Source organism: Homarus americanus, unplaced genomic scaffold (assembly GCF_018991925.1).
Source record: "Homarus americanus isolate GMGI-L3 unplaced genomic scaffold, GMGI_Hamer_2.0 scaffold59495, whole genome shotgun sequence".
Taxonomy (NCBI): domain Eukaryota; kingdom Metazoa; phylum Arthropoda; class Malacostraca; order Decapoda; family Nephropidae; genus Homarus; species Homarus americanus.
In genome coordinates this window covers 1,950,984-1,976,903 of record NW_024732415.1, presented here as the reverse complement: position 1 = coordinate 1,976,903, position 25,920 = coordinate 1,950,984, and the positions used below count along the sequence as shown (strand labels likewise).

General features: G+C 40.2%; 3 protein-coding genes and 1 non-coding gene across 10 annotated transcripts in view; 2 read left to right on the top strand and 2 right to left on the bottom strand.

Moving 5' to 3' along the window:
- LOC121868574 (phospholipid-transporting ATPase VD-like) overlaps window positions 1–2,812 on the bottom strand; it is a 99,021-nt gene extending 96,209 nt beyond the window's left edge. For both annotated transcript variants that reach the window (XR_006089422.1, XM_042369330.1), the window contains exon 1: window positions 2,677–2,812. The gene's annotated coding sequence lies outside the window, so the exon portion shown is untranslated. The remainder of the gene's footprint in view (window positions 1–2,676) is intronic.
- Window positions 2,813–3,372: 560 nt separating this feature from the next.
- Window positions 3,373–13,318, top strand: LOC121868572 (cyclin-dependent kinase 20-like). 4 transcript variants are annotated; one of them, XM_042369328.1, is made up of 8 exons: window positions 3,373–3,489; window positions 4,060–4,249; window positions 5,314–5,502; window positions 5,762–5,872; window positions 6,721–6,846; window positions 7,257–7,397; window positions 9,110–9,196; window positions 12,895–13,318. In XM_042369328.1, the coding sequence occupies exons 2-8, from the start codon at window positions 4,064–4,066 to the stop codon at window positions 13,072–13,074; spliced, it is 1,020 nt and encodes a 339-aa protein (XP_042225262.1). In that variant the 5' UTR covers window positions 3,373–3,489; window positions 4,060–4,063; the 3' UTR covers window positions 13,075–13,318. The 4 variants fall into 4 exon arrangements, with proteins under 4 accessions (XP_042225262.1, XP_042225260.1, XP_042225261.1 ...); XM_042369326.1 differs by having other exon boundaries at window positions 3,373–3,614; window positions 5,318–5,502; XM_042369327.1 differs by having other exon boundaries at window positions 3,373–3,614.
- A 3,590-nt stretch (window positions 13,319–16,908) lies between these two features.
- LOC121868571 (bumetanide-sensitive sodium-(potassium)-chloride cotransporter-like) overlaps window positions 16,909–25,920 on the bottom strand; it is a 39,296-nt gene continuing 30,284 nt past the window's right edge. The window contains exons 16-22 of one of the 3 annotated variants that reach the window (XM_042369323.1): window positions 25,541–25,585; window positions 23,929–24,159; window positions 23,195–23,283; window positions 22,768–22,942; window positions 22,099–22,219; window positions 20,500–20,644; window positions 16,909–17,042 (exon numbers count right to left, since the gene is read on the bottom strand). In XM_042369323.1, the coding sequence (XP_042225257.1) occupies window positions 20,509–20,644; window positions 22,099–22,219; window positions 22,768–22,942; window positions 23,195–23,283; window positions 23,929–24,159; window positions 25,541–25,585 (797 nt within the window). In that variant the 3' untranslated portion in view covers window positions 16,909–17,042; window positions 20,500–20,508. Of the gene's footprint in view, window positions 17,043–20,499; window positions 20,645–22,098; window positions 22,220–22,767; window positions 22,943–23,194; window positions 23,284–23,928; window positions 24,160–25,540; window positions 25,586–25,920 lie in introns of those variants that run through there. The other 2 variants (XM_042369325.1, XM_042369324.1) reach the window with 2 other exon arrangements.
- Window positions 20,805–20,875, top strand: Trnag-gcc. The gene has a single exon. It is a non-coding gene; the product is annotated as a tRNA-Gly (tRNA).

The window sequence follows — 25,920 nt, the reverse complement described above, 5'->3', positions numbered from 1 at the left end:
AAACCAAACAGTGAGTAATAAGTGATAGCCAAGAACATTCAAACATTTATTAACTATACTTAAGACTTACAGTACGGTAGCTAATAGAAAAATTACTTATCACGAAGAAAAAGTTAAAAAAACATACGTTATTTTCAATTCAAGTAAGTTTGGTAATAACGTATGAGGCAGCCATCGACTCCATCACTGGACGATGTGTAATTTCAGCTACAACAAATAGCTGAACATTACTGAAAACCAAAACACTGGCCAAATACAGTACAGGTATTAATGTTTGGTGATCCCTCCCAGTTAAATTGAGGCAGTGATCAAGGTTGGGTCATTTACACACACAGGAACTGAACAAGTGGTGCAGGCAGTAGTGCACAGAATTTTGCCACTTACTTTACTCATATGTCATAATAATTTCCAAACTTACTCCTGCAGTATTAAACAATGAGGTTCTTCTCTGAATATGAACTGCTACAGTATACTTGTATCAAAAAATCTCAGAACTTATAAATTATTTTACCTTGGTGAGATAGCTACATCAGACCTGACCAATATCTTCACTATGGCTAAGGGGCCCAGGTCTATTACTTGTACCCAGAGGTAAAGGGTCATTAACCCTACAATGGATATTAATATTTAGCCTTAAATGTGGCAGTTACCAGAAAAATTATTCTTATTTAATAGCATAACCTTTACCAATATGTTTGTTTTAACGTACTCTAGCGGGCGAGTAACGAGAGTACAGGTACGCTGAAGAAAACCTTATATGGCAGATTACGAGAACCGACCTAACATTAAGTACTGTAGTTGGTTCTTGTGATCTGTTTCAAACCAATATTTAATCTACAGTAGCTTAATCCTTGTTCTCTTAGCAGATATGCATTCCATTCATGAAAACATACATGTAGGTGATAATGCCAACAAAAATATTAAGATGTAACACTAGAGCTAAATTTATCCTTCCCCAATCAATACTGTACTAACACTGTGATAAACATTTGTGGTCCTGTACTGTATCTGCATTCTCTTTGGATTGTTCAAGCCTTACTTATGCAAACATCCAACTGTACTGTAACAAGTTTAATTAAAGTTAAGCCAGAATTTCTAAATCAAGGAATTACGTACAGTATGTCATAAATTCTATATTATACCGGTACCATAACGCTGGATTCCCAAACCTCGCTGTACATTGCTATTATTTCTGGAATAGTGCACGAATCAAAAACTGCCTACAACATTCTAGGTTCTGTTAGAAAGACTTTAATATACTAACACCAAAGCTTAATCTTGGTACAGTATAAGAATATGAACCTATTGTCAAAATAAAGACATTTCCCACATAACTTCATGTGCTACTGATCACACAGTAGCACTACATCTACCTGAATCTCTGTCATTTAAGATCAGATTAAGGAAGAGTAAGACAAACAGTGTTAAGTTTGGCAAACATTAATGCACTTACCAGGAATACTTTCCCTTAAGCTCTGGAACCAAGGCAGCTGAGCTCAGGCCTGTAGCTTCACTCTATATTTACTTCATTAAAATTTCAGAAGAGCTCCATCACCTTGATACTAAATATATAACTAGTTTACTATAAAACTGTCCATAATAGATGTAGGAGTCAAGACAAATTGCCAAAATAAACCAGACAAAAATGGAAGTTTCTCTGAAGAATCACTGTATCTCAACAACAGCTGCCTCTGTGTGTGTTGCTGGAGTGAATGAAAACAAACCATCTGAGAACTGTCCATTGAGTGTTGTCAAAATAAAATAATGCTGAGTTATTATTAATGGCAATGGTTAGTTCTCGCTAAAATTCGACAGTTCAGTGTTGCTTTGTTCTCACCCTGAAGATTCAGAGAAGATACTACAGCTGCGGCCAAGATGCAACCATTCTTCTGTGAAATTACACCGTGTCCAACCTTGTCTATGGCAACATTTATCTGTTCTTATAACGTCTCTTAATAATTTTTCTTGGGGGAAATTTCTTGTAAATTTAGTACTAAGCTGGCAGAGCTCTTCTGAATTTATACCTTTCTTAACCTGGTTTCACTCCTTAAATACACTAGCGTATACTTCATATTCACGTGATACAATGAATAACGAAGTAATAGACATATGCCAAGTAAAACATTATTCAATACATGCTCTGGTTACCTGAGAAACACTGCTATAAGTGGTACATACCTTCATCACCTTGTGTACCAAAACAGATCAGCTGGAAATAAACACTGGATACTACCTGACCTATTTTACCAATATCTAATACCATCTCCTGATCTGCCTAGTGATCTTGTTGCCGTTTTCACGTATAAGAAAATACCCAGACAGCTGCAGTATTAAAATATCTGCAACTTGATAAAGCAATTAACGAACGTAACCTCTACTGACCTCTCAGAATTAGGTTACGTCAATCAATGATGCACTGACAAAGAATATTCACTTCACGGGCATTTCTATGTAAGTAGTATAGCACCACACAACAAAAGATCGGTCATTACAGATATACTGCAGTAAAAAAACCTCAACAATATGGGCAGGTTGGTGTACCCAAGCCAAACGTCACTAACTTTTACAGCAGCTGAAAACTTGCGAGCTTCGACCTTACCGTGTTATTGTGGAATTTTATAGTAAATTCCTCTTTCTTAACCCAACTATCCCCCGTAACGGACCTTTTATACTAACCTTTTGTGAAAAAATGTGCTCTCGAAGAAAAGCTAAACTCCTGTACGTAAAGTAACACAAAACAAGAGGTGGAGGGGTTCACAACACTCCTCACTCACAAGGAACACGAGCAACACTGAGATACCGAGTGGCCGAGTGTCGTCGTGGAGGTGAAACACATGACGATCACTGCGGCGCCGCGTCCCTTCCTTGCCTGTTACTTTCACACCCCTGTCTTCTAATTATATTTTATATAAATTACGTCACTTTCTTCAATGCTGACTCAAAAATATCCTTTCTTACTGGAATAACGGAGAGATTCGTGAAACCTGTCCTTTCTGGGACAGAATGTCGTTTTTTAAAATAAAAAATACATTGTTGACATTAATATACAGTATATGAATGAATAAAACTCATAAAGATGACCGACCAGTCATAATCTAAATGTGAAATATGAAATTAAAATATCTGTTGCAAGCACTAAACCTGCTTACCAAAAAATTAATTCTCTAAGACGAAGAGTGTAATAAGACGTTAATACTATCTCACTATAAGATACAAAACAGGCAATCATAAAATTTTTCCTAAGATTATACCTATTAACGAGATTTTAATGATTTTTCCCTCATTCGTTGTTTGTAATAACCGCATCCTCTGTGCTGTCACCTAGTGGAGGGTGCAAGAAGCTTGTCGCCATGGAAACGCCATCCGCTGACTGTAAACAAACAAACCTTGAACGAGTGGCTTGTCATAAAACATCATTGAGTGTTTTGGTTTTCAGCATTGTTTTTAGCCTTGAAATTACATGGCGAAATATTCTTAAGACAGAATAATGTGAGCGAAGGCTAGTGGTAACCAACGGCACTAACAATGCTCTTGATTAGGAGTGTAATTGTAAATAGCTTCTCACTTGTCTGACCCAGGTAGTTGTTTAGATGGTTCAGAGACAATTTTATCTGGTAAGTTGCATGAATATTTTGATATATTAACTTTTCGCTTTTCCATTAACTGTATTTATGTGGCGGTAATATTTGATATAGGAATTGTACGGTAAGCAAAAGAACAACACAACACAATACTGTAGTTACCTTTTTCGTATTCTGTATAAAACATACGACGAGCTTCAACCCCGGAATGGTTTTCCTTATAGCAAATTACTTTGGTTAGGTTAGGTTAGAGTTAGGTCGTTTTGGTCACACGGTGGGGCCGTTTTGGTCACACGGTGGGGCCGTTTTGGTCACACGGTGGGGACGTTTTGGTTATAGGGTGGAGCCGTTTTGGTTAGAGTGGGGCCGTTCTGGTTTGGGCCGTTTTCGACAGGGGCCGTTTTCTCCTGCTACCCACAACACAACACAACCCCCACCCCAAAAAAAAGTTAAAACGTTCTTAACTTGTCCTAAACAGCGTGATGGAGGCATACACGGTGGTAGGCAGGATCGGGGAGGGTGCACACGGGGTGGTTGTGAGAGCCAAGCACAACCTGACGGGGCGGATGGTGGCCCTGAAGAAGATTCCTTTAAGGCGGCTGGACCAGGGCATGCCCACCACCGCCCTCAGGGAGATCAAGGCCCTCCAGGAGATCAACTCGCAACACGTATGTATCATCTCACTCACAACACATGCATCAACTCACAAAGCATATATCAACTCAGAACACATGTATCAGCTCGCAACACGTATGTATCATCTCACTCACAACACATGCATCAACTCACAAAGCATATATCAACTCAGAACACATGTATCAGCTCGCAACACGTATGTATCATCTCACTCACAACACATGCATCAACTCACAAAGCATATATCAACTCAGAACACATGTATCAGCTCACAAAGTTCGTATCAGTTCACAGTAAGTCAGTCAAAATATAGTGATACAACAAGGTCATGTTCCTATGCAGCAGCCTACAATATACTGTAGTGCCATCTCCCTGAATGTAATGATGTATTATTATGAACGAAGACGAAGGAATATAACTGAAACTAAAACGAAATATTCTGATACTAAAAAATAATTTAACCTAGAGGTGATTTTGGTGTCGCTGTCATGACGGATGTGGCCACGATACTGTACTGTGAATCTGGCTGCCTATCAGAACACCGGCAGTGATATATTATAATGGAATGATTATATAGACGCGAGATGGGTCAATATATTTCATAAATATATCGTCAATAAGTTCAAATATAAATCATTAATATTCCTATAATAATAATAACAGTAATAATTAAAAAAAATACACGACCTGTAAGTGGGTTAATGTTTTATAATTGGATGATAAATATTTGAATGAACTAAAACTAAACTATAATGACGTGTTGAATCACTTTGGTGCATAGTAATTATGAGTAAGATTGTGAGTCAGTGCGGAGGCTGCGGACCCCTCTCCTCCCTCGTGACCAACCATTGTCTCGTAGAAACTAGTCAACATCTTAATCATCTTGTGAGGCCAAGTTTATGGATATCAATGATGTAAAAGGTGTCATAATATATACCAGTAATTATACATGATCTAATTTCCATACATCAATATTCTTATAGTGATAGTTTTATACGTGTGGTTTTGTTATTATTGGTATTTTCAAGAGACCAGCCATGTATTAGGTTGGCTGGACACGTTCGTTTTAATGTACTGTTTAATTTTCGATCGCCAGGTAGTTCGGTTGCTGGACGTGTTCGCTGAGGGTGCGGGGTTCGTGTTAGCGTTTGAACTAATGCTGGGTGACCTGGGTGAGATGATCCGTGATGCCACACGATCTCTGACCCCAGCTCAGGTCAAATCTTACATGACCATGCTACTGTCAGGGGTCGCCTTCCTCCACCTGCACAACATCATGCACAGGGTAAGTGTCAAGGAGTATAATGTTAATAAGTAACCACGGACAGGATGACCATCAGACGGTCTAAACCATTTATTTATTTTTGAAACCAGACAAGAACCAACCAGACTTATTTAAATACTTATTACCAAATTGTAATCCCTTTTACTGTACCTGTAGTATGATCACATTTGTTTGTCTCTGCACATCGTTTATACACCAGCACAGTCTATGTATGTACACAGGCTATACTAGAAATCGCTCTCTCTCTCTCTATCTATAGGACCTGAAGCCAGCAAATCTATTGATCAGCGACACAGGTCAACTTAAGATAGCTGACCTGGGTCTTTGTCGGGTCTTCAACAGGCAGGGCAAGAGGCTGTACTCTCACCAGGTACTGTAATGTGTTTAGTGAGAGTTAATAAGATTCAACATAATTCGATAATTTTTACCCGTACTTTACATGTAATATGACCCAGTAACCTGTAATATGACCCAGTAACCTGTAATATAACCCAGTAACCTGTAATATGACCCAGTAACCTGTAATATGACCCAGTAACCTGTAATATGACCCAGTAACCTGTAATATGACCCAGTAACCTGTAATATAACCCAGTAACCTGTAATATAACCCAGTAACCTGTAATATGACCCAGTAACCTGTAATATAACCCAATAACCTGTAATATAACCCAATAACCTGTAATATAACCCAATAACCTGTAATATGACCCAGTAACCTGTAATATAACCCAATAACCTGTAATATGACCCAGTAACCTGTAATATGACCCAGTAACCTGTAATATGACCCAATAACCTGTAATATAACCCAATAACCTGTAATATGACCCAATAACCTGTAATATGACCCAGTAACCTGTAATATGACCCAGTAACCTGTAATATGACCCAATAACCTGTAATATGACCCAGTAACCTGTAATATAACCCAATAACCAGTAATATGACCCAGTAACCTGTAATATAACCCAGTAACCTGTAATATGACCCAATAACCTGCAATATAGCCTGTAATATAACCCAGTAACCTCCCATAACCTGTACAGGTGGTAACCTGTACAGTAACCTGTAATATGACCCAATAACCTGTAATATAACCCAATAACCTGTAATATGACCCAGTAACCTGTAATATGACCCAGTAACCTGTAATATGACCCAGTAACCTGTAATATGACCCAATAACCTGTAATATAGCCTGACTTCGTTGTACAGGTGGCTACACGGTGGTACAGGGCGCCAGAACTGCTGTACGGGGCGAGACAGTATAATGAAGGGGTCGATCTGTGGGCTGTTGGCTGTATCTTTGGAGAGATGATCAATAATTCCCCAATTTTCCCGGTGAGTAGAATTTATCAGCTATGTGGGTCACCTTCTGCCTGTCTCTCTCTCTCTTTCTCTAGTTGTTTTTCTATCTAAATGTCTGTCTGTCTGTCTGTCTGTCTTTCGTTTACTGTTCCCCTCTCTCTCTCTGTCTTTCTGTTTGTCTCTTTATTCATTTATTTGTCTTTTTATCTTTCTGTCTGTTTATCTCTTTTTCTGTCTGTCTATCTATCTATCTGTCTCTTTCTATCTCGCGTTCTCTATTATCGCTATGTTTACGCCCAATTATAGCTAAAAATAGCACCTTATAACCTATTTTGCCCGGTTCATTACTGGTAGTTAATTGTCACAGGTGAGAGGTGTTCATAATAGTTCCAGGTGATGGTGGTGCTGGTACAAGGTGGTGTCAGGTGGTTCTTGTGTTGCAGGGAGAGAGTGACATAGACCAGCTGTGTGTGGTGCTACAGATCCTAGGTACACCAAGTGAGACCAACTGGCCCGGCCTCTCCCAGCTGCCAGACTATAAGAAGATCACCTTCCCTGAGTCTAAGCCAGTCCCTCTAGAGCAGGTGAGTCTAGTTAAGTCTCCCTATAACACGCGAGGCCCCTTATAACATGTGAGGTCCCCTATAACATGTGAGGCCCCCTATACACGTGAGGCCCCCTATACACGTGAGGCCCCCTATAACACGTGAGGCCCCCTATAACACGTGAGTCTCCCTTTAACACGTGAGTCCCCTATTATCCACATCACAAGACAGTATAATATTACAACAGGTTTTTTTACTATTTTAAATTCGAGTTTCAAACAAGCCATATCGGTGAAAATATATACACAATATCATAATAGAAACAGGAACCTGAATACGACTAATAATAATATATCTTTTACAATATGGTGACTGAACACCGATATGCTGAAATAATTATATTAAAACAAATTCAACAATGTACGAGTGTATAATATATATCCAGAGTTCATTTTAAATTTACACAAATCTGAACACACTAATCTAAGCTTGACCAAGTGTAACGAAACCTGTTCAAAATGAAAGCGATACATAGTGAATATTATATTTAGTTTACGTTCGTCAGCCCTCAAGATTATGCTATCCACCCCACTGGCTCCACTATCTATATTTTGTGGTCTGTAGTGCGAAACGGTGTAAGCCATTATGTGGGTTTGTGTGTGACGCGCTGATTATTATTATTATTATTATTATTATTATTATTATTATTATTGTTAACATGGGGTCGTAGGGAGAGGTTCATCCATCTCTACGGCCAGATGAAAGGAATCGTCATCAGCTCATTTCTCACCAGCGTTCATCACGGGCGCCACACTTCCTGTTAATGTGACTCAGCAGGAGGCGAGGCACAGTTAGGAAAAGCAAATAGGGAAGCGCGTGACCTGAAAAATCCATGAGCTGGCGAGTGTTCAGTAGCGGGGAAGGAGGGCGATTCACAGGCAGGCATATCGACTTTAGTGGCCTACCATGCTGCAACTATGTTTTATTTATTATTGTGTGCACCTTTAACGGCATGTGCAAGTTTTCAGTATATTCTGCAATAAGCCACAAAGGTTCACCTGGAGATAAATTACCCATAGGTTATTTCACCTTAAGATAAACCGCCGTAACGCTTACCTAACCTAATACCCATTCAGCAACTGGGTCGACTAAGTAGGTTACACTATTTCCGATAGGACAGGAGGCAGAGTGATACACGGTACCCACTTTAACACGGTTCACAATACAGTACTTGATATTCACGTTTTCCTCTGATGACTTAACGATTCTTGAAAATTATTACCATACAAATATATTACTGCATTAATTGTAGTATTAATTTGTATGTGTATAAAAGATCACTGAGAACCTTGCGGCTTAATTCATAAATCAGTAATTTCCGTCCACACATGACTATTGAAAACTTTAACATTATATATCCGAGATGCGTTTTGTTAAGGATTTCAACTTATTACTTTTGTTTATATTAGTTAGGCGTTCCTTAGATGCCCGAGTTTAGTGATAATTATAAAAGTTGTGAACATAATGGTACTGTAGGTGTTGCATCCAGGTGTACAATCCTGTTATTTATCATGCGCCTCCAGTGGTTTAATCTTTGTTGTTTATGTTTATATCCTGTCAGGTGTTATAGAAAGCGTACACCAAGTAATTCTTTGTTTACATCTTTGTTTATGTCTGAGTTTTAATGTTTGCAATTTGTTACATGTTAAAATATTCATAAACCAAGTAACACTGTGTTTACATCTCGCCAGGTGCTGCCAGATGCACCACCTGATGCCTTGGACCTGGTCAAGAAGTTCGTCATCTACTATTCTGACAAGAGGTTATCGGCGAGCAAGGTACTGTACCGTATATATCGCGGCACCTGTATCATAACGTGAGTGTGTGTGTGTGTAAGACTCAGATTCTCTTTCAGCCTGCCCCTGGTTCAACCACACCTCCACCATCCACCCAGCTAAATGGTACTACCCTCTCTAATGTTGCCCACTTTCAGTATCTCGGCCACCACCTATCCACCATCGCGGACAACGATGAAGAGATTCAGCATCAGATCAGATGTGCATCTCAAGCCTTTGGCAGACTCCGTACCCGCGTCTTCAGCTGTAGGGAGCTAAAATTATCTACAAAGTTATACCAACCCACGCCTACCCCCGCCTTATAAGACCTCACACCGCTGTGACCAACCTCTTTCTACCTACGGCCACCAGCAAGCAACACCTCCTCCGCTCCAGCCTGGCGGCTCCCGTTCCCGCCGGCGACCTTGGCGTCCCTCAAGCTGCGTGCCCTCCTCTGGGCACCCTCACCAACCAGCTCTCTCTGCGCTTGTAACCATGCTGCCTACCCAGTACCAAGCTGCATTGTACATCCAATACAATATGTATATAGAGAGCACATTGTGAGTTTCCTTTCTCCAACCCATCCTGAGTGTGAACCAAGAATTTACAGATGCCATTGCTCTAAGGTACGGTCAGCCAGTAGAAGGTTTGCCCTCCCAATGCGTGTGTGGCTCTTCCTATGACGTCGATCACGCCATGGTGTGCAAGAAAGGGGGCTTCATATGCATGAGGTATGACGAAGTAAGGGACCCCACAGCAAATAAGTTGAAGGAAATCTGCAGGGATGTCATGGTAGAACCGACCCTCCTTCCTTTGGATGGTGAGATCTTCCAACATAGGACTTCAAACACATCTAACGAAGCCCGCGTTGACGTCAGTGCTCGAGGATTCTGGACGCAGGGACAGCGAGTTTTCTTCGACATCAGGATTTTTTATCCCATGGCCGCATGTCACCGTAACCTAGCTCTCGATGCTGCACACAGGAGGAACGAGAACGACAAGATAAGGGCATATGGGGAGAGAATTCAAAACGTTGATCAAGGCAGCTTCACTCCTCTAGTGTTCACAACCTCTGGTGGGATGGGGACCAAGTGCAAGATGTTTCTACGCCAGACTCGCGGAGGTGATCTCCGAACAGAAGCAGCAGCCCAGAAGTTATGTTACAGCCTGGATGAGATGTCGACTGTCTCTCCTTCGGTCGGCTTTGCTCTGCCTCAGGGGAACGAGAGCTTCTGCCCCTACTCCGACAACTGCTGCAGATATTGACTATGAGGCAACAGTCACTGAATGCCGCATAGATCTGCGGCTCAACTAACTCAACACAGCTAGGGTAGCTACTTATGTATTAGGATATTTAATATTAAGGTAATAAAATGGTGGCGAAGGTGTGGCTATTGGGGGAGGCTGGAGGCCACGTTTTATGAAAAAAAAGTAGTAGCATGTAGTAGTAGTAGTAGTAGTGTGTGTGTGTGTGTGTGTGAAGAGAAAGTAACTCTCCAGTGAGGGGGTGCTGGTACAGGAAGCCAGACTGATTTTTTTTTTTTTTGTTGCATAAACATAAATGTCGCTATAAATGTTAATGATAGTGTACGCGACCACAGACTCGCACGTGTGGTGAGGCTGTGGGCTGATAACAGTGTCCAGAGTTAGGTTTGAGTTACATAATCAAGACGCTGACGCTTTCAGTGTTCGAGAGTAACACCTGAAGTAGTTGTCTGGATCTATGAGGCTAATAATAATAATGATAATAATAGTAATAATAATAATAATACTATAAGCATTTAATACCATAAACACATAAAAACATTAGGCGTCGTGAACAGTTGTATTAACATGGTTCCTATAATAAATGTAAACACCTGTATAAACATGTATCGTAAATAAGACAATAAACGTAAATATAAACATCAATATATATTTACAGTGCCGTACATACACGAATAAACACAATATAACATAAAACACTAGAAAAAAATTGACCGTAAACACTGGTATAGCCACACGGTACCGTAAACACTTAATATTCTGTGAACACGTGGCTGGGCAGACGTTCTCATAACACGCACAGGTTTTAAAAGAATACAAAATATATATGCTGGTCCATCACGCTCAGGCGGACACAACCATTACCTATATCTTCACTCCTCACGCCCACATGACTTTGGTGCATGGAGACAGTATGGACAAATAGTGGCCATAACTCTTAAATTACGTGTTATTAATTACGTTTGACAGGTGTTATATCATTGTTTATGGGTCACATAAAATGATAAAGGTATTTTGGTATCCTGGTCAAAAAGTACAGTACAAGTGTTCCAAGTTTCAAATTGGCTCAGAATGGAAGGAATGAAAGATTATTTCCTATTTATTTGGGAGAAAAAAGAACAAGGCATAGGCAACGTATCTCCTTTCATATGAGGAAGACATAATGTGTGGACTGTCATCACGTGAGCCACAAGATGAGCGGCTTGTGGCTGGTCAGTAGAGCGATAAACAACTGTACGGTTAAAGTATGTAGAGCGTATACAGTACAGTCGATACTTTATTATGAAAGACGCAAAATGTCCTTGGTGAGAGTCGAAGGATAACTGGTGCTCATATATTTATTTGAAGACTTTCGTAATTGTTTTAGAGCATAATATAAAGCCTGTCATATGGTAGATGTGATTTAGTTATATAATACGAAATTCCTTAGAGACTAGTTGTAACGCGACTTGCCAGATGATTCTAGCAATGTGAACCACTCTTATTATTTTTAGTCCATTCTCCCCTTATCCTAGCTGAGCAACACTTTTAATATCTATAATTCCCTTGGCTCTTCTTGTTATATCCGTCCATTCAATGTTCAAAACCTCTTAAACATCACGACCTTACTATTTTTAGCACTCCTCACCTACATATCCGACTCTCCTCCTCACTGCCCCTCTGTAATCCCTTGGTGCTCGCAGAAAAACCCGTGACCACCCTGCACACGCTCTGCTGGCCTCGGGTTATTCATATCTCTCTTACTTCCTCCCACAAAAGTAAAAAAAAAAAATGGATATAATCTTCAGCCAACCCCTCTTTATATACTTATCCATTATTTTTTACTAAGTATATTGTTTGTTTAAAGATGCATCTACCCCTAGTTGTATATACACAGGTTATATATATATAGCTTAAATAAAGGTGTAATACTTGAGATGGACGGTTTGTGGTAATCTGCACAGACACTCACACACACACCTCTCCATTTACACAGACCCAGTATTCTTTACCTCATGACCTTAAAAGTATAGAATGTCAAAGTGCATGTCTGGATCACCCTGACCACACACCATTCATAAAACGCAGACAGACAGACAGACGCCACCAAGCACCTCCCGTACCCATGATGTTACAGGGACAAATGTGGCTCACTAGGGTACGAGTGATACATGGGCGTGATTGGTTTGATGGCCGGCTGGGGATTAGGAGAAGGTGAAGCTGTAAGAGGCTGGGATTAGGTGATGCAGTATGAGGCTGGGATTAGGTGAAGCAGTAAGAGGCTGGGATTAGGTGATGCAGTATGAGGCTGGGATTAAGCGAGGCAAGAGGCTGGGATTAAGCTAGGCAAGAGGCTGGGATTATGTGCAAGAGGAGGAAATAACAAAAGACTGATGAGTATTACAAAAACGAACTGTAATCATCACTATACCTGCCTCTCTACCTGTGTCCTCCAGGCTCTCCTACACCACTACTTCTTCACCGCCCCACTGGCCACCCCTCTCAGCCAGATGCCGGTGCCACCCCTGGACAAGAAGCCGCCCCCAGCCACCCAGGAGTACATCACAGACTTCCCGCTTCATCACATCACTGACGCAGTCCGCCTCCACCTCGACTCTCTCTACCTAAAAGGGTGACTGAAGCTAGTGGCTAAAAATTACTCCTTGTTTGAAGTAATAACAGAGTATTAGGATGTATAGAGTCTTGAACTGGCGGATTATTTTGTCTAATTTTTTTTACTGTAGTGTAACGATTGTCTATTTTCTAACTGTCACGATGTTTACTTATTCAGATATTGTACAAGAGTAATAAATAGGCTGCCAAAACAAGTTTCAATTTGTACTAGTGATTTATAGCTTTAAATAAATACGTAATATATTATGAATATCAGTGAATTAAAATAAAACATTCCCAATATATATCTGTACCATTGAATGATATTATATAATATACATAATAAATTATATTTCACATGGTTTCTTCACCACTCGAACAGTAAGTGAAGCTGCAGCGGACACCCAGCCATTGTATAGTTGAAGGGGACAAATTAATTCTCGTTTGTTTACGTTTAACGCCTGAGTTTTATGTTATATGATAATAATAACTTACCATAGACTTATATTAATCATATCTCTCAATCGAACTGTAAACAGGCGGACCCAGATTATTTTAATGAGGATATGCGATCGATTTTGTCATCAGGTGGAACTTAAGGAGTGTCCGGAGAGTTTTTACAAATAATAATTAACGTAACGAGTCCTTGGTAGGTCAGTATAACCCTGAAACTTCAATTATATTTGTACAACACCTTCCTGTCTTGACCGGTCCCCAATATTCATGTTGTAGAGAGAGTGAACTACAGTACGGGTCGCTGGGGTGTTGTTTGATGACAATGCCTTGATAAAAAGCTTTCTTAAAACGACTGTAATAGGTTGTATAAGCTTGTTTGTTTTCGCAAGTGTATAGATGTTTTACACCTAACTGACACAAATCTCCCCGTGTTTGCTCATGAACCTTACGAAAACGATAACTCTAATACGTACAAATGATAAGACCTTGTGTGGGGATTTAGCTCATGGAGAACTGAGATAATGAGTTATGTCATCAGTTTTACCCTCCGCACTTCCTGGAGATAAGTCGCCTGTATTTCCTCCATGGCGACGGGTCAACTTTTTGTTCAGTCTTACTTTTACTTTGTGTCTTACAGAATTGTTTTATTAACATTAGTTTACTTGGTCCAGACGATGAAGACGCTTACTATAAAAAAAAAGTGTTTTGACGAAAAGTTCCACAGATGAAAGTTTTGAAAAAGGTCTCTTAACCCAGTGTTGTGACAATGTTAGCAGGTAAGCGGTAGATATAATTATGTGTTCATTGGCAGTACATCCCTCACGTGCGACAAACATCCATTAGTCAGGGCAGGAGAGGCCTGGTGACCTGACTGAACCCAGCCAAAAATTTACGAAAAAGTGTCAGTGTAAACAGACCCACAGCTGCCGTCATGACCTTCGAGTTAAACAAAGATTAATTTATTATTATACGTAACCTAAATCAGCCAAACGAAACTCGCAACACTGTATTGATAGAATTACTTTCTACATTATCTAAAATTACCTTAAATATTGGGGTCTGGTATTAGTGAAAATCTAGTTTGGACACAACCTGCTCTGTGATCTAACCTGCCTTACATAACCTAGTACGACCTAGTATATTATCCTAACCTCATGATAAAATGTACAGTTTTCAAATAATAGTCATATAAAAGTGCCTTTGTGGGTTTGGAATTTAATAGAACAGATGTGCCCTACATGTAATATTTCAAAATCTGTTCGTATTTCTGGCATCCAAACGTCTTAATGCAATTTTCCAAAGAGGGAATAAATGAAAACACAAATAATGATTATATTGCTATAAATTGCTTATTCTATTTACAATCAACGTATGTCTACAAGGTACAGCCAAAATAGTCTTATATGAAAACGCATTGAGAATATATGGATTAATTTGGTATAAAATTTATATTTGTTACATGGTCATCCTAGTCAACAGTCGGTAGGATGAGGAGGTGATTCTCAAACTCTTCTACTTATTTTTTTCCCTACCTAAAACGCTTATTTTATCACTTAACTTGGGCTAAAAAACGCAGTTACTTACAATAGACTCTCGGGGTCACCTCAGCACGTTTACTTGACATCCATATAAGTGACGTACCATTGAAAGTTCGGCAGTTTAATGCGCTGTCACTTCTCCAGCCAAGATGATAAAATATCGTAGGGAGTTTTGAGAATCTTCAAGGGCAGCAGGGATGGTTAGCGGAGAGTAGGCTGAACATATTTATGCTAGATAAATACGTTCATAGTTTAAGAGTCATAAAATAAACAGACTATTCCTATTTACCTTGCAAGACACTTTTACCACACAGAATATATAAAGCTCTCATAATAACGTGCAGGCATGGAACAATGACAATGTAATTGATTATAATTACTTTGCTTGTGTTCAAATACTATTACAGCTAACAAATGAAGGTAATTGATTGCAGTTACCGATTATGACTGTTTGTTTAACGAGATGACGACATCCCCTTGACAAGTAGCCTAATTGAGATACGGTTCAGTTCCATTTAGAGCAACACCTAATACAAATTAAAGGAAGAGAAAGACGCGAAGTAAACATCATATTGTGAAGTACAGTACAAGGAATCTTTAACATGTGCTGTCAGTCATGTACTGTGATCATACCTGAACATTTGGCCCCCAATACTGTACTGAAGAGACGTTCTGGGGGGCAGAGGAGGAGGGACACCAAGGCAGCAAGACCTGGGTTATGGACCTGCCAGTACTGTAATGAGTGGCTCAGACGATCTTCAGATATACAGAGGGGACTTGGATATTCCTGGACCTCCTTTACCACACTGTTGGGTTGAGACAAGGGTTCAGGTGGAGGGTTGAGACAAAGGTTCAGGTGGAGGGTTGAGACAAAGGTTCAGGTGGAGGGTTGAGACAAAGGTTCAGGTGGAGGGTTGAGACAAAGGTTCAGGTGGAGGGTTGAGACAAAGGTTCAGGTGGAGGGTTGAGACAAAGGTTCAGCTGGAGGGTTGAGACAAAGGTTCAGGTGGAGGTGGAGGTTGAGACAAAGGTTCAGAGAGACAAAGGTTCACAAAGGTTCAGGGAGGGTTGAGACAAAGGTTCAGGTGGAGGGTTGAGACAAAAGTTCAGGTGGAGGGTTGAGACAAAGGTTCAGGTGGAGGGTTGAGACAAAGGTTCAGGTGGAGGGTTGAGACAAAGGTTCAGGTGGAGGGTTGAGACAAAGGTTCAGGTGGAGGGTTGAGACAAAGGTTCAGGTGGAGGGTTGAGACAAAGGTTCAGCTGGAGGGTTGAGACAAAGGTTCAGCTGGAGGGTTGAGACAAAGGTTCAGGTGGAGGGTTGAGACAAAGGTTCAGCTGGAGGGTTGAGACAAAGGTTCAGGTGGAGGGTTGACATTTGTCAAGCTGAATATGGCGAGTGCTTGACTTGATAACTTGAGTGGTTGGTTGGTGAGATGATAACACAAGTAGTGTTTGGCGTGAGAGTGAGTGACAGCTGTACACCACTGCAGCGTGAACCTGAGAACAAGATCAGCAACAAGTACAAAAAATATCCTTTTTTTCATATCCAGAAAGGCGGCTGATGAGCGAGTCTTTGAGAGTTGGCGCCAGCTTATCATTAAAGTGAGATTTCGTGAAATTGAGCCGAGCTTTGAGACCAAGAATACACGGAATAACATAGCTGGAAATGACCTTGTCTGACCCTGCATATTACCAGTGGGATCTTTAAAAGGACTTAGATTTTCACACGAATCCTCCTGGATATTACGGTCACAAGCAGTTAATTTTGCTGTATCAAGCAGGTCCAACTTCTCAGATGAGGCTGCCAGAAGAGAGTGCAGCGTCTTCACCTCGGAGTTCCAGCGTGCAGGTGTGGCTGTCTGTACACGATTCTCTCCATCAAGAGGATCAGCTGTATGTGTGGACCTCTTCATGTGTGCAGCAATATATGAAGCTTTTGCGATGGCCTTGCGTAGAGTGCCAGTGTCAGCCCCTTTTGACCCATCCTTCATGGTAAGCTAGAGTGAGTGAGCAACACAGGCAAGGTTTAATACAACATTAATATTACTTGTTGAGGTCCTGCGTTTTAACCGTAATATTGCATCAATTACATTGCCATTTCGAAAGTAAATTATTAAAATTGCAATTACATTTGGGTAGTTAATTCAAATTACTCAACAATTATTTAAAAAATATTTTTTAAGTAATTAATAACAATCAATTACAATTACCCTATGCCTGGTAATGGGCATCATCAGTGTACTGGGACCAAATTCTCAAAGATTTATACGTGACTTCCTCCTAAGTGTAGATTTAAGAATGTACCAAACTAATTACATGTAATTTAATCTACCGCACACAAACAACGTCTAATAAAAAAAATGCAGTATATAATATTGACCAAATATTGTCTACTTTAATCTCATACAGTACTGTACTGTACCTGGTGCAAGGTGAACCTATCTAGTTAGTTTCTCACTGTAATTCTGATGATATTTTTAAGCGGTATTTTTGTTCATTCGAATTAGATCTTCATTTAAGAGAAAGAGCCACTGTATGAACCTTTGAGAATCGTGACCTTGTTCCTCTACCTGGCGCTTACTGCCTGCTGTACTTGTGACCTCCTCTCACGTCTCACAGTATTTTATAATGTCACAAGAAATCCTAAAAAAAAATTAAAAAGCGTCATATCTGTTGAATCTTATAGAAAAATCTGTTTGAAAATCTTTGGTAAATGTTATGATTATCATAAAATAGTTTAGCAAAGTATATTTTTCATCTTTACATTCCTTAAGTCGGTTCACTGGAGGTTTACAACTGAGGCCTAGGGTCAGTTTGTAGCAAGGCAGCTGATTGGCTGGCGGACGAACACCCGTAAATCACTCCAGTTCTTTAATCTATCATATTTATATTCTGATATTTTAAGGGATAATAACTATTCATCGCTGATCTCTGATAACTTCCGCATTTTGGGAAGCAAAAATTGGCAAGTGAAACGCACTGGTAACTTAGGTCCGAATTCAGAATGGTGATTTGAACCCGTCCGCATGTTTAAATCAAGGATCGAGTAATGATCTAAGCTTGCTGGTATCCAGAAGACAGGCTTGAGCCGGCGCACAGTTTCATACAGGGTTTGAAGTCAGATTTGTCGATCCTCGCTTTAATTATGATGGCAAAGAAATAAATGAAGATGTGATATTGATGGGACTATGTGATTACTATTACCCTTATGTTTAATTAAGGATAAGACTATCACACTGATAAGTTAGAGTTCTTACCAATTACCACTAACTATCACACCATTATCCACATGACTACTGCAGATAGTTAAGGGTAACATTTACAACTCCCCTCTCAAAATATTTTCGTTCTTTGACTTTCCTAACTTTCCAACAGGTCTGAAGTTGATGTGTCGTTCTTGTTTGGACGTTAACACTTGAGTTGTATTGCTCGGTAACTTCTTTCCACTTGTTTGTCTTATTTCATTCTATACTTTTCGGCAACTAAACTAACAAGGAGAGACTTTTCCTCCCAGAATACTCGTCGTGTCATATCTGCTGCCGTGATCTTGTAAACATTACTCTCGGTGGTGGTTGGCTGTCGTAATGGTGCAAATGAAACGAGATTGGCTGGAATTTCAGTGTTCGAGTCCTTGCTCGAAACTTAAGAAAATGCAACAGCTTACCCGATCTGGGGGGTTCACGCCGATGTTCTGAATATGGGTAATCCTTTACATGAATTTCGTATCGAGGGATCCCGATTACGCACACCTGAGCCGAGCTCCAATCGCAGGCTCAATCACCGTCTGAATTCAGGCTGTAATATCGTAAAGAGAAAAAATATGGCAAATTTTCAGTGACATCCTTGCTGCGTGATGTCAGGCGGCGAGCGAGAGATTACTGTACTTGTTTACCATGTTGGTGTTTCCTTTATGATGTTTTTATTGCCAGCGAGTTTTACAAGCTATTTTTTACCTCTCCAATTGTAGTGATGAGAGATCAACAAAGAAAAGTTATTATCTCTCAAAGTATCAGAATATAAATGCGATAGATTAAACACTAAAGAACTGGGTAGTAACCCCTTGCGTGTCGGTCCGCCAGCCACTAAGCTGCCTGGCTACAAACTGACCCTAAATCTCAGTTGTATAAGTTGGAGCGAACAGACCATAGAAGTATTATTACAGCAGCTGTATTACAAAGTCTATTCTATCAAGGAACTACATAGTCAGCTGTGTTAGGTATTCAGTCCCGTTTAAAACAGATCCTTCTGATAGCTTTTGGGTCTTTTTTATTAAAAATAATCACCCAAATTTTTAATCTTTAACAGCCATTATCACATAGAGTGCGCGTCATGAGACAGTACAGTACAGTACAGCACGTTGCCACGGTGTACTGACACCGTTCACCAGGTCTTGGCTTATAAAACATTCTGAATGTTTTGTTGTTGTTGTTTTGAATTTTGGAGTTTCAACTGGCAGGGATATTATGCATCGAACCTTTTACCATTTGTTGAACTAGTGGGAAAGGCAACAAGATTATACAGCATAACCTAGCCAAATACCTCAGTTATTCACCCTCTTTCTGCATTAAGTAATCTATGTAATATCTATATATGGTTATTACTCTATATAGGTATGCCTCGGGTGTACATTTCGCTCCGGGATTCAAGATGTTGGCCATATAATGTCTTAACCATGTGACTCACACCACCTCCACCACACCTTCATGGTTTTAAAGACTTGCATCAAGACTAAATATTTCCCGAAGGATTCCACACTCAGTATTTCTCTTCTATTGTACTGTAATTCTAACCTAATATCTGTCCTGTAAATATAACCTACCACACTGACAGACAGAACCATATACCCCAACACGGTCACGAGACACTGACATGACAGCCTCAACAGTTGACGTGCCGGGAAGAGTATGTTTACTGTACACTCAACTGAAGGGGGTGTCAGTGAGCCTCCACACTAGTGCTGTACTAGGCAATATTATGACTGCAAAACGTGTTGCTTTGACATTAATTACAGATATAGATGCTCAGATACAAATTAAAAATATGTAATTTGTTACATTCTATAGCTGCAAATTTAAGGTCGTGTAATCTATAGTTTAAGTGTAAGCTAAGAATGAAGGTTCAGGACGTCTGTTTTAGGAACTGATTTGTGTAATTTAGGCTGAGGTTATACAGCTACAGGAGCTAGTGAGTAGCTGGCGAGCAACACAGGAAACAGCGGTAAGAAGCGTAGCGTCTCCAGCGAATATTGATCTTAGGCAAGGGTGAGGAGAGGGCAACAGTAGGCCTCGAGAGGACAGGATGGGGAGGGGACTAATATCACTGATGAGAACTGAGATCTGGGTCCTGTTGATGTTGTAATGTATAAAGAGCTTCAACAACCAAGGCCTTTAGACGCGTATTCTAGATTAGTACATAGAGTCATCAACAATTAAAAAGTAAGAGAGATTTGATTACTGAAGATCTTCACGAGTAGAAGGTGAGGACTGAGGTCTGGTTGCCACGGAGGAGGAGGAAGGGCGGCATCTGGTGTGTGAGGGTCTCCAGCCAGGCCATGTAGAGGGGCGCCGACACAGTCCCGAGCGCGGGTATTGGTAGCGTCCTGTACAACACCACAAAACACCCATTATTATATGTATATTACTAGGTTAAATGAAGGGTTAAGATACTGTCACCACGCGGGAGTTACTGTGTGGGCTATATGACCAATTAAAAAGTATTAGCCGTTAAGATTTTTTATACATCGTACAAAGATACCGCAAGCATCGGTGGTTCAGTGGTAGAATTCTCGCCTGCCACGCGGGAGGCCCGGGTTCGATTCCCGGCCGATGCACATAATTTTAGAAGGGTGTCCAGTGAGATATTACCAAACATGACAGGTTTCCCGGTCTCCGATTTCCTCCTGTTTTAACACTGGATAGACCAAACGATCGAACGGCTGATAAGTGGTCAAGATGAGAAGAACAAAAATATCAAACGTCTTTATTATCTCAAGTTTACCCTGTAAGAAGTCAAAGAAAACGGTGGGGACGTTATCAACACAAACTTACATAGATATTTGAAAATGATAAATAGTTTTACAAGGGGTAGAAGTGTTAAAGCGATGGTGACAATTTCCCGGTTGGTGGGCTCCTGATGTTAGTTCAGTGTTGAAATGGTACTGAAGAAATGACGTAACACCATTTCAACGTCGAATCAAAGCTGAAACAACGTTTGTATCTCCACCGGGCCCCACCAGAGCTCCAGTTTTGTACACACTGAATTTCATAAAACAACATTCTGGCAGTGTTGCTAATGATAAGGAATTAAATTATATTAAGGGGATAACTGCCATGTTCATAAATATAAATCAATCAAACAATAATGTAATTATTTCACTATCGCGAACTAATTTACATAATGGCCACGCAAACTAGAGGTGGTCATACAGAGGGAAGGAGGCCAGGGGCCTGTGTCGGGTTCCAGTACTGTTCTAGACCCCACAGCTTGAACTGATAGACTGTTCCACAAATCTAACAGATTATTTGAAAATTGTGAACCTTGAGGGTTAGTAGAATCACTTTGATGTTTCCCTTACTGGCGGGAGAGCTGCAACATTACCTCACTCCCCCATCTTCCTGTACCCAGACGACTTGGCCTCTTCTGAGCTCCTTGTCGTTTTGTTGTTGTCGTGTCTTTCTCAAGATATCACACTTGCCCTCGTGTGTCTGTCAAGTCCTTCCATATTTGTTATAAGCAACTCGAATACAAAGTGAACCACATCCCTCAGCAGTGTAGAGATAATGAAATGATAAGGAGCTGAACTAATATGACAATATACTGGACGAGACTGTCGAAAAAATGAACTAAAATGGCACAATTTTTTAAATTAAGAGAAAGCTTCTAGTGCAGGTGAATGTGGTTACGTTTACTTGAAGTCAGATCAAATGAGTAAATTAGGTCATAGAAACCTGTTACTTTCAAAAGAAAAATTCTCCATTATGAAGAGTCAATCGGAATCGTAAGTCACGATGGCGCAGTTAAATAAAAATAATTAACACAAGCTCGGCTACTCACATCACAATAAAGGAGGCTTCTCTCGAGTGCTCCAGTAGCAGCTCCCTCAGGCGGATGTGTCGGTTAGTTTTATCCTTGAGGGCGACCAGCTCAGCCTCCGTGATGCCGTCACACCTGTTGCCTGAAGCAGAGGAAGCAACAGCGTGATTTCAAGGAAGATGTAAATTTACAAGGGATGATACTCTCTCTCACTCTCATTTTATCTCTTTACCCACTCCCTCACTTTCTTATTCTAGTTCTTCTCTCAGTCTTACTTTTTCGTCATCTCTAGAATAGATGAAGTGGGGCAGAAAGTCAACAGATATGTAAGATGAGGTGACAGCTACGCAAGGAATGGCGTTCACTTCTCCATGCAGGTTACATGAAGGAGGAGCACCACCAAGAGCTAACACACACACACACACACACACACACACAAGGGCAATTTCAATTCTGTTTGGGCCAGCCTCTTATTGTCGTTCCAATCTGATGAACTACTACAGGCACAGACAATGAGTGTAGCTAACTGCAGACTTTCGGGGCTTGTGCGCATGCCTCTCGACTTAAATTGTTTATAGTAGGTTAGGTTAGGTAACAAATTATAAACTAAGTTAAATCAGAAACACAAGAAAATACCAAAGAGCGCTCTCTTGTGTTCTCATACTACACTAACACTCCTCCTTCACCCACCTCCTGCGTCTTCGTCAGGCAGGACCTTGAAGCCGCTGATGAGGTTATTAAAGTCTTTAATAGACTCTTCTCTGGGACGGCGGGTCACGTCAGGCACCATCACCACGTCCGAGAAGTCGATACGGAACTTACACAGTAACTCTATCATCCTCCTGTGCTCAGACGCCAGGTCGTCCTGCACGAGAAGGATACAGTTACACATTAATGCTATCACTACAAGTACACTATACAGGCCGTCATTAGTCCCTGAATGAATCCATAGTTTGTATAGAACAAAAGTTTTCAAACGTACTTTACAGTGGCACTTAGGAAATTTTTGTGAACGCATCGGAAAGTTATTGAGTTGGTAGAAAATGAATTAATGTATAATTCTTATAATTCATCAAGACAAACACATTGTCGAGTGTAAAATTTCAAATTAGTTTACCTTCTTGTTGGCCAGGCAGAAGACTCTCAGCTTGCACGAGGACCAAACTGCCCGGGTCGTCAATATGTACGGGATCAACATTGTCAGACCTATAAAAATAGTTTAGTTTATCCATAAAGTTTCGTTTTCTTAATTATCAATGTACAATAGAAAACAAAAATTGCAGGACCAAATAGATGGGAAACTTTAGTTAAACAAATACACAAAACATGGCTAACTTAAAATGTCAATGAAAATCGCGACGCATTTTACTCGAAGTAAATTACAATATTTACACTTGTGAAAATTTATTCGAAATTCTGTTTAGTTGGACAAATCCTACGACCTCAAACATTACCAGCATATGAGTGATGAACTACAGTACAGAGAATTAACTGGGAAGAAATCGTTAATGAAGACTCAGGCCAAGACGATCCAATGCAATACTTTATGGAAATCCTTGAAATAACAGTAAAGAAATATATACCCAGGAAAGCAAGAAGAGGTAACAAGACCAGGTGAATGAATTACGGATCTAGAAACGCCGGCAAAAGAAAATACCAAATGTGGAACCGGAGCTCAAGCCATCATGCAAATTATGTTGCAGACAAAATAGCCCTAAAAGTAGCCAATCAGGAGACTAGATCGACCAAACGTCACTTCGAGATAAAACAAGACAAAAATATTAAGAAAGATCGGGTCCTTTTATGTTATGAGGACTAAGTGAGGATAACATACTGGCTGTGACAACTTACCACCGTCATCGTACAGCCACCACACGTCGATGGTGCCCTTGGCTTGTTTACGTGTGAAGCGTAACATGGCGTCCACCGTGTGGGGCGGCACCCTCTCTCCGTCAGGTAGTTTATACATTGGTTCCAGCTTCTTCTTACTCATCTTGAGAGCTCCAAGGAAGGAGGGGTGACCGTCTTCAGTGGGTGACAGTGGAGGGGAGGTGCGGTCACCGATGTACCCCGTCATGGCAGCTGTCAGGGAAGACAGTGTTAGAATTCAATGAAATATTTATACCTCACTAAGTTACTGATACCCGAATTCTTTCATTCTTTTATGTAGCTTCATACAGGCTATGGGATGGCTGGTCACAGGTGAGAAGGTTACGCCTGGGTCCGTGTCAGGAGGGAACACACACTGATACATCTGTAAACCTGACTGGCCATGAAACCGAACTCGCGTCCCAGGAAATAAGAGTTTGTTTGACAGCCAATGAATTAGGGCGCCTCATGAAGTGATAACTTAGTACATTATACAGTTTTGCGCCTATTGTCTACCTGTCAAATTTACCAGAATTCGTTTTGAACAAATTACTAAAAAAAGAGATATTTACAACAGTGTATATCTTCTGTAAACTTATAATAAAACAAAATTTAGCGGAGCTGAAAGAAAATTCACTAGATTTTATTCTAATTGTTTATCTTTTATATGTTAATTATGTATGAGAGAGAGAGAGAGAGAGAGAGAGAGAGAGAGAGAGAGAGAGAGAGAGAGAGAGAGAGAGAGAGAGAGAGAGAGATACACACGGCAGCCATCACCCAGGACTCACTAGTATTGACTTAATGTGTAATGACAAGTCCAAGTTCAAGAGACAATACATGCTGACTATTTGTTCAGTAATCCAACCATGTTGAAAATAAACCTCAATAGCATACCCTTATAATACCAAATATAGATCACCTGAAGATTAGCCCCAGCTTATTTCATCTTAAGATTAAACACTCTAATGAGTCATTAGAGTCATTAGTAATGCTAACCTAATCTAACCTACCCTAAACTAACCCCCTAGGTAAATTTAGAGTGTTTAATCATCAAATGAAATGAACTGAGAGGGACTAACCTTCAGGTGAGGCCCAAATACTACTCAAACACTACACTACCATTCACGCCAACTATTGTCATTACAAGTCATCAGCAATGAGCATAGTTATGAATCTAATGTGACAATTCCACATACTGTTGAGGGACAGAAGAATGGAGCACTAAGACTGAGGCAGTACACTATATCACATCATGCACGTGTCTAAGAATGTTGAAGTAATATGGGTTAAGTCAGGAAGTTCTTGTTAGTCATAATCAAGGCTTTAGTAATCATGACAAGTCTATTCTTCATATATCATAAGTTTAATAAGTTTCTTTTTATTCTACACTAAAACAACACCTTCATTATACTGTCACTAAGTGGGGAAGACTGCACCTGTACTTTTAACCCTTCATCTGTACCTGGATTGACTTCTCTACACAGGTTCTTTGAGTCTGAGTATCTACCGCCAACTACAGGAGTCACGACACCGCCATGCAGCCTAAGGTAACACATGCAGGTTTTGGGGTCAACTGTTTCAACACTGAGGTTACCTTGAGTCAGTTTTTGAAACCCAAGAGTGATGGCTTTTGTAAGAGCTGGGGGGAATATAATGACACAACACGTTAAGAGTTATAGAGGGCAGCAACACTTGTCATCCTGATCATCATTCAACATTGACTTATTTTCCTTATCTTTAAATGGACAAAACATATACACTATCTTTTGTTTTTACTTAATTGTGTCGTTTATAACTATGGTCATCTCGTCTATACAATCATGTTTACGTGAGCGAAGAGAAGCCTCGACGTACTCAAGCAGTATTAATGATTAAACATATAGTATAAACACTACGAATACGTGAATAAGAATCTCCATATAAAGAACTAGTGTTTTGTTGATCATTAAATTCATCATCGGTTACCCAAGTCTC